Genomic DNA, 12,043 nt, shown 5'->3' on the forward strand with positions numbered 1-12,043 from the left:
CCGTAGTCCGGGCGTGCGCAGTGCCGGGCGCGGGGCGCGCCGGGAGCGGCGGAGGGGCGGGGGCGGCGCCGGCAGCGGCGAACGGAGCGGGGAGCGGAGCGGGGTGAAGAGCGGAGCGAGGAGCGGAGCGGTGAGCGGGGCCCGGGGCCGCCGGGGTGGTTCTTACTGGGTGGCGGCGGGCGCGAGCCCGAGCGGGACGTGGCGGCTCTTTGCTCACCGCGGGGCCCGGCTGGTGGCGGCGGTGGGACTGGCGGCGACGGGATGGGCCGGGCAGGGCGCGGGAGCCTCCACTCCCCGCCGGGCCCGGCCCTGCCGCCCGCGGTAACGGCGGCGCCCGGAGCCGTGCTCAGAGCGGGGCTCCGGCAGTGCCGCCCGCTCTCGGGGCCGCCCCGCTGCCTTTGCGCTGCCGTCGGGCGGCTCCCGCTGGGGGCCAGCCCGGGGCTGAGGGCACGGAGCTGAGCGGGGTGGCTGCGGAGCTGCGGGACCCCGGGACCGGCCCGAGCGGGGGCGCGCTGGGGGAGGCGGCGCCGCGTTACGCAGCGGCCGCACCCGGGGGTTGTCGGCCGGGACCGGCACGGGACGGGCTCCCCGAGCCCACCCGCCACCTCCTTCCCTGGTTTCCCTTTCCCGCCCCGGGAGCCTCTCGGGGATCGGTTCCAGCGACTCCGCGCTGACCCAGGTGCGCTCCCCGCAGGCACGGCATGGCGACCGGCGCGGGCACCGGCGGGACGGCGGCGGCGGCGGCCTCGGCGGCAGGAGAACCGGCGCACGCGGTGTCGCTGCTGCGGGGTCTGAGCGCGCTGCGGGCCGAGCGGAGCCTGCTGGACGTGACGGTGGTGGCCGGCGGGCGGGAGTTCGGGGCTCACCGCGCCGTCCTGGCCGCGGCCTCGGGATATTTCCGCGCCATGTTCGGCGGGGCCCTGCGCGAGGCGCGGGCCGAGCGAGTGCGGCTGCACGGCGTGGAGCCCGAGTGCCTGGCGCGGCTGCTCGACTTCGCGTACACCGGCCGCGTGGGCCGGCTGGGCCCCGACATCGCCGAGCGCCTGCTGCGCGCCGCCGACCTGCTGCAGTTCCCTGCCGTCAAGGAGGCCTGCGGCGCCTGGCTGGCACGGCAGCTGGAGCCCGCCAACGCCCTGGACATGCAGGACTTCGCCGAAGCCTTTGCGTGCCCGGCACTGGCGGCTGCTGCCCACCGCTTCGTGCTGCGGCACGTGGGTGAGCTGGGCGCCCAGCTGGAGCGGCTGCCGCTGCCGCGCCTCCTCTCCTACCTGCGGGACGACGGGCTCTGCGTCCCCAAGGAGGAGGCCGCCTTCCAGCTGGCGCTGCGCTGGGTGCGCGCTGACCCCGCCACCCGTGCCCCACTGCTACCCCAGCTCCTGGCCCACGTCCGCCTGCCCTTTGTGCGCCGCTTCTACCTGCTGGCCCACGTGGAGAGCGAGCCGCTGGTGGCCCGCTGCCCGCCCTGCCTGCGCCTCCTGCGCGAGGCCCGCGACTTTCAGGCTGCCCGTCTCGACCGCCACGACCGGGGGCCCTGCGCCCGCATGCGCCCCCGGCCCTCCACCGGCCTCGCTGAGATCCTCGTCCTTGTTGGCGGCTGCGACCGCGACTGTGACGAGCTCGTCACCGTCGACTGCTACAACCCGCGCACCGGCCACTGGCGCTACTTGGCCGAGTTCCCTGAGCACCTGGGCGGGGGCTACAGCGTTGCTGCGCTGGGCAACGACATCTATGTCACTGGTAAGGCACACAGGGTGTGAGGGTACCCGCTAGGGTGCAGATTTCTCTTGAAAATATGTGGGTTCTAGAGTGAGACTTGGCCTTTCCTGGGAAGCAGAGAGTTTGGGACTAAGCTTGGGTGCCTGCAGCCTGCTGGCAGGCATGGAGACTTCTGGAGTTGGTGCTGGATTTAGCAGCTGGTCTCAGTCCAGGAGCTATTTTGTCATGACTAATGCTGCTGAGCACGTGGGCAGAAGTCACAGATCTTGTAGTTAGAATTTTCTAACTGTCACTCTGGGGGATATGGGTTACTTTAGGAGGGTTTTGAGTTTCTCTCTGTGAAGAAGGTGTTTGCTTTCAGAGCCCTGTGAATCACAAGCCAGGCCACTTGCTTGAGGCATAGGTGTGTCAGAAAGCCCCGGGTTCCTTAGCCAGCCCCCGTGAGTCACAGTACCTTCCTCAGCACAAATCCTGCCTCCTTGCAGTCCGCTGGGGCTACAATTACTTCTGTCAAGGTGACTCCGATGTATAAATTCAGCTGTTAATCTGTATGCAGATGCCTCCTTTGAACTACATCCCCATAGCTGGAGTGGCAGCCCTGCACCGGCTGTAACAAACCCAGGAAACCAGGCGCTGTGGAACAGCATGCCCTGGGTGTGCAGGACACGCTGGCAGAGTTTTGAAGGGCAGGTCTTACGCAGTTGATCAGAAAACTCTGTGTTCTTTAGTCACAAGCAGAAAACAAGGCTCTGCTTTAAGGGCAGGGTCGTAAAAATGGCTTGTTTGGTACAGGTGCCCTTACATCCCTTGGGAGCTTCCTGGAGTGATCCCTGGTGGGTCTGTGGAGACCAGTCCTGCCAAGAGCCATGTGTGAGGCTGCTGCTGGGGATCTTGGGTCGTTCTACTTAGTGTCAGTGTGTTGCAGGCAGGGCCAGGAGGTTCCCAAGCTGCCGTTGGTGCCGCTGCCTCAGCAGCTTCTGGGCAGCAACGGAGCAGGGGCCACAAAATGGGACAGAAGTGGGAGTTTAGAGGATGGAGGTGGTGAAACTTGGGAGACTCGTTTTGATTCATGGCTGAGTATGGACTAGGGAGGACGTGGGAGAAATCCTTCCTGGCTCACTGGAAACAGTGCAAAACTTGCATGAGAATTCTCATGGCACGCACTAGTGGCACCCCCCAGAACCAAACTGCTGCCCCATCGTACAGCCCGGGGCAGCGGGAGGGGCTGCATGCGGAAGGTGTAGCTGCAGCTGTAGCAAAGGCGCTGGTGCCGAGCCAAGCGCTCTCCACCGTCGCCCTTGGCTGTGCAGAGCCCGGCTCTGACACGTGTCCTGCTGTGCCACAGGGGGCTCAGACGGGTCCAGGCTGTACGACTGCGTCTGGAGGTACAATTCCAGCGTGAACGAGTGGACGGAGGTGTCGCCCATGCTGAAAGCCAGGGAATACCACAGCTCCACAGTCCTGGATGGACTGCTCTACGTAGTTGCCTCCGACAGCACAGAGCGCTACGACCACACGCTGGACAGCTGGGAAGCCCTGCAGCCCATGCTGTACCCCATGGACAACTGCTCCACCACCTCGTGCCGCGGGAAGCTGTTCGCCATCGGCTCCCTGGCTGGAAAAGAGTCCATGGTCATGCAGTGCTACGATCCCGACAGTGACCTCTGGTCCCTTGTCAACTGCGGCCACCTGCCCCCCTGGTCCTTTGCCCCAAAAACTGTCACGCTCAACGGCCTCATGTACTTCATAAGGTGAGTAGTGGGAGCCATCACCTCCCTCCTGTGTCCCCGTGGGGAGGGCCTGGAGCTTCCCTGGGAAGGTGTGTGGGATTTTGGAGGTATTGGAGGGAGGGCACTGTGCTGGGACAGCACTGCAGTGCTTCCCCTGATGGTACTGGTGGGGCTACCCTTAAAATTGTGTAAAAATGTCTGAGTGTAACCTCGGGCTGGGGAACAGCCAGGTGTAAATCTGGCTGAAGTCAGCAGCGCTGCTTGGAAATTGGCTTCTCGGATTCCTTGGCTCCTGGTTCAGCCCCCCTCGCTGCTATAAATAAGCACATAAGCTCCAAGAAAACATTAAACTGTAGCGCAGGAGAGGACATCTTCCGTCTCAGCAGCGATAAGAAGGCTGAAGATGAAGTGATTGGTCACTATTTTTAAGTGCCTTTCCAAACTGGGACTTAATTACCCATCTGAAGCTGTCCTGATGGCGCAGATACTTCAGTTATCCGCTTAATTAAAAATAAACGGGAAGGCATGCTGGGGCTGGAGCATTTCATCTCCCTCCCTGTGTTGACTCTGAGCAAACAGAGACTTCTGTGAGGGCCTCCAGCCACTTCTCTTTTTTTAATCTCCTCTTGGCTTTGCATAAAGCAGCAGCTTTGGCCCAAGACCTTTTATTTGATCCCTTTGGGTCCAGCTGAGTGTCTTGCTGGCATCTCTTTGAGTCACCTGGTTTCAGTCCGTCCTGCCGGGGTGTTGCAGCTGTTCAGCTCCTTGTCACAAGCTGATTCCATAGAATTTCCTTTTTCTTACCCCTTTAAAATACTGATGGTTGACAGTTCAGGATTTTGGATTGCTTGTACATCTGCAGGAGTCAGTGAGGAGATGATCAGGGTCAGGTGTTCTCCCCTCATTTCATGTGCTGTGCATGGGCTGCTGCTCCGTGTAGAGCTATGGGATAATCTTTGGAGGGCAGAGGAATAGGTAACAAGTAGAAATGGCAAATTCAGGTTTTGGTTTGTTTTAATAGCTTAGACTAAAGCCTCTGAGTGATGATCCCTTGTGCTGGGACTGGTTTCATACCAGTAAATGTAGCACAGCAGTGAGGCTCAGGCATTCTCTGCAGCCACCCTAGAGCCGATCTGGAGCTGACCCTGCCTGGAGCTGCCTCACAGCCTCTTGATTCCGTCTGTACCAGAACTGTCTTGGAAGGACTGACAGCTCCTCTTCAGCTGCCCTGACCTTGTCCTCCCCACATTCTTGTGTCAGTGTCTCTGCGTCGCAAACGCCCCTCACCTGTCACTGTCGCCCTCCTGTCTGGCAAGTGGGGCGGGTGAGAGAAGCCTTGGGGGATTATGATGTCCCTCTAGCTCTTCTCTCATCCCACCCACCTAAATTTGGCATTGGAGAAGAACTCAAGCAGAGTTTCTAGAATGCAGAAGAGTAATTTTGTGTTCTCTTCCCCAGAGACGACTCGGCTGAAGTGGATGTTTACAATCCAGCAAAGAATGAATGGGATAAAATCCCTGCCATGCTTCAGGTAGGACATTTGCCATCCTCCAGGGTGCCTTAAGTATTACAAATGGGTTTCATTTACCTTTGGAAAATGAAGAGCTCTTTTGATCAGAACCCCTTGCACGTGGAGCGAGTTTAAATGTACCGGAGTCATGGGGAAAACAAAGTCCTGAACGTGGCAGCATGTCTGGGTGTTCAGCCCAGCATGTGAGAGCTGTGGGCAGTGCTGCTTCAGAGCCTGAGCTGCCACTGACGGGCATGGAGCCTCCTCCAAGGAGCAGCTGCCAGACTGCACCCACCCCCTCAATCAGCTGCCAGATTGGGCAAACACCCCTGACTGTGGTGTGTATTTATTGTTACTTTGCAGGTTCACGTTGGGGGAAGTGTGGCCGTGCTTGGCGGGAAGCTCTACGTCTCCGGGGGCTATGATAACACGTTTGAACTCTCAGATGTCCTGGAAGCCTATGACCCCGAGACACGAACGTGGAGCGTGGTGGGCCGGCTCCCCGAGCCCATCTTCTGGCACGGCAGCGTCAGCATATTCCGGCAGTTCATGCCAGAAACCCCACAGGAGGACGACAGCATCACGCTGGACAACACCATCAGCTTGAGCAGGCAGACCCAAAACCTTCACAACCAGAACCTCAATGAACTGCCTTAGCACAGGAAGCAGCCTGACATAAGTCCCTCATCCAGAACCTGGGCTGCTTCGGGAGAAGGCTGAGGCAAACCAGCGCTTGGAAACAGAGGGAATGGGAACTCTGGCTGTTGGATGTGCTGCTGTGTGACCGCAGGCAGTGAGGCCTCTGCTGCTCCCTCAGCCCTTCGCTGCCCACAGGGACCCGAGATCCCTGGGAAAGATCGCACTGCCCCGCGCCACAGCACCACCACTGACAGCTTGTGACCAGACACCTTTCACTGGGAGCTCCTTCACCCCATAATACTTTGTTTGCCACCAAACTGCTTCCTTCAGTTTCTTTTTTGGGAGGGGTCTGTCTGGTAAGACAGTGGTCTGGACCCCCCCTCTCTTCTGTGCCTCAGAGGGAGACAGGCTTTCTGTGCACGTGTTGGGATTGAAAGGTAGTTATTTTAGGGGGTTTTTTTCTTCTTTTTGTTTGGGGTTTGCATATTTTTTGGCCTGTGTAAGATTTGCCTTTATACTTGCCCAAGTGCCCTGGCCAGGTGGGCTGTTTATCTACCTTTGCTGAAGAGCAGCTGCGTGGTTTATTTGTGGAATGTTTCTGGAACAAGCAGAGGCCGAACCTGTGGCACAGCTCCCCAGGAGTGAGTGTCACATCTTCAGGAGAACCTTGAAGTGTGACAGCAGCTCAGGCGTGGCTGGATGCATTTGCTCTTTTGGTCTTTTATTTTTAACCAGTAGAGGAGAAGTCTGTATTTTAACCTGAATTCAGAGATGGAAAGCTGCACTCCTCAGCCAGGGGGAACCCGCGCTGTTCCTCAGTCTGGAACACTGACAGTGCCTTGAGACCACGCGCTGGGGTGCAGCCCGTGGGCCCCTGTGGGCAGAGCCTGGCGGGGGGGACACTGGGGCCTGCAATTCGGGGCATCTGCTGCTTTTCTGGGAGCAGCCTGTCCGTGCTGTGCCGTGCCTGCGGAGAGCCGGACGGCGCTGCAGCCCGAGGTATTTCTGCTGAGCTATAAATAGTGCTCGCTGCTGGACCCCCAACCCCACCCGCTGAGCAGCTACAGATAACTATTTATTTTTTGTAGAATTCATTGTGTTGAATCCTCCAGTACAGTTGAACTCCATCCTTTGAAACAAAGGCATTTTACATTTGCAGATAATGTATTTTTATTCTCATAGTTTGTTTTTAAATTTACTTGCAGCTGTCAAGTTAAATAAAACCTGTTACACAATTCTCTCGTCTGCAAAGGGAAAGGGCCTGGAGTGAAATTTTAGTGGGACTGTCTCATTCTGGGTACGCTTAAAACAGAGCCTCTCTGCCTCCTTGGTGAGTAGAGGGGGAAGGCAGAGAGAGCATGGCTGAGACTCTGGGGGTGAGGGTACACACAGGGATCTCCCCCACCCTGGCACCACTCAGGAAATGGTTATAACTCCCCCAGCAACCCTGGATCGTGTTATTTGGGACAGAGATAAGTCCCTACCCCTGACCACAGGAGCTCAGGCACTGTGTGGCTGCTGGAGTGTGTTTCAAGTGAACTTGCAGCTCCATTATCTCAATGCTGAGCAGACACAGGTCCTGCCCCTCCTGTAATGGGGGAAAGAAACAGCAACTGACAGAAGCTTGACAAAATAAAGGAGAAATAAGGCACAAGTTTAACGGAGGAAACAATCCTTTCACATGCGTTGAAGGAAAGGGCAGAGCTGCTCTCTCTGGGGGAAGTTGAGCTTTAATCTTTAATCAGGAGCAGGGTAAGAGGGCTGGAGGAAAGGGGCTCCTCCGGCACCAGCTCCTCCAGTGTCAGAAAGTGATTCACAGTATGACACAAGCAGGTCAGTCCAATCCCCCTGCACAGCGCACAGACACTGACTGGAGTGGCCCTTTTGCACCATTTCTTCATTTGACACTCACTCACATCATCATGGTGACTTCCCTGTAGTCTGGGGTGAGAGACTGGCAGGGAAGAAGGGGAGGGGACGGATGCACAACTGGAAAGAACAAGTGTGGCAGAGATTGGCTCAGCCCAAGACTTTACTGTGTTTCAGTGGAAGGGTGGCTGCACTACGTCTCACAGTCCTCAGGAATCGCTGTTGTTATAATCAGAGATTGCTCAATCACGTCCGCCGTGGAGAAGTTCTCGTCTGAGCACAGTCTCTGCGCAGGAACCTCCTCGGGCAGTGGCCTGTGGGCCAGTGACTCCACAATCACCTCGGCCGAGCCCACCTCCAGCTCTGGTGGCGGCTGCAGCACCACCATCACATCCTTCTCGTCCTCGATGATCAAGTTCCTCAGCTTCCGCTGCCGTGGGTTGTAGTTCTCCACGCGGTCGTGGATCTCCATGTGGCGCCTCAAGTGAGCCTGTGAAGGAAGGGACGTGCAGAGGGGCCTGGTGAGGGCCGGCTCCCTGGCACAGCCCAGAGGCCCCAGAGCTGGGGAAGGCCTCACCTGCCGCGTGAACTTGTAGCCACACTCAGTGCACTCAAACTTCCTCACGCCCTTGTGCCGGCGGATATGGACGCGCAGCTGTTCCACTGCTGGGAAGGGAAGTGAGAGCCCGTGGGCAGCAGCTCCACACTGTACCTGCTCACAGCGATGCCAAGCTGCCCGTGGGAAGGAGGCGGCTCCTGTGGAGCCCTGTGAAAGCCGGAGCCCCAGCGTTACCTTTGAACGTCTTCCCGCAGATGTGGCAGAAGTGGGGCCGCCCCTCCTGGTGCCGGCTGGCGATGTGTCTCAGCAGCGGCCCCTTCTCCGTGAAACGCTGCTCACAAAACTCACAGCTGAATGGCCGCTCGCCGGTGTGCGTCCGGTTGTGCTTGTCCAGGCTCGCTGCCATTATCAGGGGCAGAGAGGGGGAGAGCAGCCAGTCAGTGGCATGGCACGTGCCCCCCATCCCAGCGACCGGGCCAGAAAGGCAAGTGCAGCATAAGCTCCAGGTAAAGGTCATGGGAAACACCAGCTTGTTCCCCTTCTGTGCCACGAGGGCAGTGGAGGTGACTTGTGTCAGCCTGCACTCACAAGAGCATGGCTTTGCTCCTGGGGAAGCTGCTTTCTGGAGGTCCTGGATGCCAAAGCATGGTGCTTGGCATGACCTGCCCCAGCAGCACCCAGGGGTACCTTGTGTCCGGAAGGTCTTGCCGCAAAGGTGGCACTGGAAGGGCTTCTCGCCAGTGTGTGTGCGCAGGTGCATGTTGAGGTTGGCTTTCTGCGTGAAGGCGTGGTGGCAGAACTCACACACATAGGGCCGCTCATTTCTGTGGGCAGGGAAAACTCGCCATGACTTCTCCCTCCACTGAGCCCCTTGGGTCTCAGCCCAGCACCTCCGGGAAGGGAGCACTCCCTTCAGCCAACTCCCAGTCCTATAGGGGAGGGAGCACAGCCAGAAGAGCCAGGGTGACATAAGGGAGGACGTGGGTCACATCGTACCTGTGCTTGGCCTTGATGTGCATCTGCAGGCCATTGCGGCTCGAGGCCCTGTGCCCGCACTCCTCACACACAAACAGCTTCTCTCCACGGTGCTTGAAGGCCTCATGCAGGCGCAGCTCTGTCCGGGACAGAAAGCACTTGGAGCAGGTTGAGCACTGCAAGGCCACAGGAGAGGGGGGTTAGGGTACACCCACACCAGACCCACTTGTGCCCAACACCTGGCACTCCCCTGGCTGCTCCAGGGCCCTTCCCGCAGCAGCCACAGCAGCACCCCTGGCCTCAGAGACACCCAGTGAGATGGGACAGCCCAAGAGGCAAAATGCTGGTCAGTGCTCAGGTCTATCAGCTGCTCCTGTACACAAAAAAGCCTATTTCCAGCAGCTCTGTGTCCCCCTGCCTCACTAACAGAGCCAGACGGGCCATGGGCACTATCCCCTAGGTCAGGCGTGTGTGCAGGATCATCCCCTTCCCGATACCCTGGTCCCTACCGCGTGGGGCTTGGGTGCGCCATGCAGCTTTATCATGTGGCTCTGAAGATCCTTCTTCTGCATGAACTGCTGCGAGCACGAGGAGCACTGCAAGAAAAGAGAGGGAGGTCAGCTTCCAGTTGCCCCCAAAGAGTGGTTTCAGAGCAAGGAGGACCAGTGGGGGAGCAGAACAGATTCCTCGTACGGCTGCAGGAAGCAGGTGGCTGTGGTGTCTCCCTGGAGCACGTTCCAGCTCAGAGACAGGGAATGACCTTTAGTGGGCTGTCACAGACGGGGGAAGGAAGCTGGGGGGCTCAGCTCCCCGATGGGCTTGGCCAGGCTGCCCCAGAAGGCAAACACTCACCCCCACTCTGTGCCAGTGTCCAGCAGCACCCACGGGGATGCCGGATGCCGGCACTGCTCACCTTGTATGGCATTTCCCCGGTGTGTGACACCATGTGCAGCCGCAGCTCCATCCGCCGCTTGAACACCTCCGGGCACGCTGAGCACGTGAACACCTACGAGAGACAGGGCGGCATCAGCTTCTGCAGGAGCCAGAGCCCAGCCCGGAGCCCACAGCTCAGCCCCTGCCAGGCACGTGGCACAGCGCTCAGCCTGCACCCGCAGGACCCGCGTCTTGTGCAGCACAGAGCGTCCTGGCACGCTGGAACACACAGAGTGAAGGTTGTGTGGCACATCGGGCACAAGCTGATACCGTCCCGGTCCCGGCCGTGGGGGTCCCAGCCACAGGGACCCCGACTATGGAATGTGTGCCATGCGGTGCTGATAGCTGTCTGTTCAGAGCTGAGCGTGGCCTGGGGTTCGGAAAAGGCTCCAGTTCCCTTCCTGATGGATGGCAGCTGCACTCTGGCCCAGTGGGGCAGCTCCTGGGAGTACCTGTTCTGATCGGTTCATGCAGTTCCTGGCTTCATGTTCCATGAGATTCTCTTTTCTAAAGTAACATTTGCCACACTTGGAACACTCAAATGGCTTCTCTCCAGTATGTTTCCTGGGGGGATACAAATGGAGAACCCCATCACTGCCTGTCCAACAGCAGATGCACAGACAGGTGTGGGAGGACACAGGGAAAGGTGAGGCAGGTTCTTGCCCATGTTCCCTCAGTGCCACTATTCACAGTCACCCTAAAGCTGCTTTTATGTCACTTTCGGGGCCCCTCAGAGCGTGGTCAGGCTGTCAGTGCCCACTGTGCTCCAGAGAATCTTGATTCTGCAGGGCCAAGGTTTGCCCCCACACAGGACTGAGGTGAAACTCGAGACCTCAGGGCCCTGCCCTGCTTTCAGAGATCCAGCCCAGAGATCCTCACAGAGCTTGGCTACATGTTCCCCACAGCCCCCGAAATCCAGCCCAGCCCGGGCTGATCCGACAGCCCACAAGGACGATTTGCCATTGCCCACCTGCAGCCAGCACAGCCCCTGAGGAGCCCCCACTGCCGCCTTCCTGAGCCACAGCCCAGGACAGTCACTGCAGCTCTGATATGTTTCAGAGACATATAATCCCCCCCACAGGTCAGAGCACCCCCAGGGGCAGAGGGGACCCTCCTTTCCATCCCGGGGAATGGCGTTGGGACCAGCTGGCAAAACTGTGGTCGCCCTTTCCCCCCCGGGAAGGGACTGAGCCGCGGGGGCGGCGCATCCTCCGCGCGCGCAAGAGGAAGGAGAAGTCGGAGCGTTTACCTGTTGTGCACTTTAAGGTAATATTTGCTGAGGAAGGTTTTATGACATGTGGGGCACTCTACCGGCACCGCTGTACCTTTTCTGCTTCCCGGCGCCTTTCCCGGGGCGGGGGGGCTCTTTTTGCTCCGCAGCGCCTTTTTCTCGGAGAATTGCTCGGCGTCGCCGTCCCCCCGCCCGCCGCCGCCCGCCGCCTCCGCCGGGGCCGGGGGGGAGCCCTGCGAGGGAACAGCGGCGTCACCGCGCCGCCCCCGCCGCCGGGCCCCGGCCCCGCCGCCCCCCTCCCGCCCCCCTCACGCACCGCCTGCCCGCCGGGCTGCGGGGCCGCCGCGGGCTCCGGGCGGGCGGCGGCGGCGCGGCGGGGCCGCGGGCGGAAGGCGCGGCACAGCGCCACGGCGTCGGGCACGCCGAGCTGCTCGGCGGCCGCCAGCAGGCGGGCGCGGTTGTGCGCCGTGAGCGCCAGGCGCCCGGTGTAGAAGAAGTCGAGCAGCAGCTGGAAGGTGTCGGCGAGGCCGTCGGGCAGCGCCACGGGCCCGCCGGGGCCGCGCGCGCGGAAGAAGCGGGAGCAGCTGGCGAGCACCGGCCAGTGCGCGCGGAACTCGCGGCCGCCCACGCCGAGCGTCGCGTCGCAGAACTGCCCGGCCGCGCGCTGCCGGTTCAGCTCCCGCAGCACCCGCACGCTGTGCGCCGCCGCCGCCGCCATGGCCGCGCCCGGGGCCGGCACCGGCACCGCCGGACGTGGCGTCACCGAGCGCCGGCAGTGACGCGGTGCCTCTGTGATGTCTCCGTGTGTCTGTCTGTGTGTGCGGGGCTGGGGCCGGGCCGGGGCCGGGCCGGGGAGGGGGGGCGGAGCGGGGCGGGGCGGG

The 12,043-nt window shown here is 60.4% G+C and overlaps 2 protein-coding genes across 2 annotated transcripts; one reads left to right on the plus strand and one right to left on the minus strand.

Annotated features, from left to right (window-relative positions):
* Window positions 1–27: 27 nt before the first annotated feature.
* Window positions 28–6,830, plus strand: KLHL21 (kelch like family member 21). The gene is made up of 5 exons (XM_064678298.1): window positions 28–130; window positions 695–1,737; window positions 3,062–3,467; window positions 4,905–4,977; window positions 5,320–6,830. The coding sequence occupies exons 2-5, from the start codon at window positions 702–704 to the stop codon at window positions 5,611–5,613; spliced, it is 1,809 nt and encodes a 602-aa protein (XP_064534368.1). The 5' UTR covers window positions 28–130; window positions 695–701; the 3' UTR covers window positions 5,614–6,830.
* Window positions 6,831–7,609: 779 nt separating this feature from the next.
* On the minus strand, window positions 7,610–11,997 carry ZBTB48 (zinc finger and BTB domain containing 48). The gene is made up of 10 exons (XM_064678299.1): window positions 11,479–11,997; window positions 11,181–11,395; window positions 10,384–10,495; window positions 9,912–10,004; window positions 9,508–9,594; window positions 9,020–9,174; window positions 8,711–8,847; window positions 8,258–8,422; window positions 8,042–8,130; window positions 7,610–7,954 (listed from the first exon to the last, which is right to left on the minus strand). The coding sequence occupies exons 1-10, from the start codon at window positions 11,878–11,880 to the stop codon at window positions 7,658–7,660; spliced, it is 1,752 nt and encodes a 583-aa protein (XP_064534369.1). The 5' UTR covers window positions 11,881–11,997; the 3' UTR covers window positions 7,610–7,657.
* Between the last annotated feature and the right edge of the window lie 46 nt (window positions 11,998–12,043).

Source organism: Pseudopipra pipra, chromosome 22 (genome assembly GCF_036250125.1).
Source record: "Pseudopipra pipra isolate bDixPip1 chromosome 22, bDixPip1.hap1, whole genome shotgun sequence".
Taxonomy (NCBI): domain Eukaryota; kingdom Metazoa; phylum Chordata; class Aves; order Passeriformes; family Pipridae; genus Pseudopipra; species Pseudopipra pipra.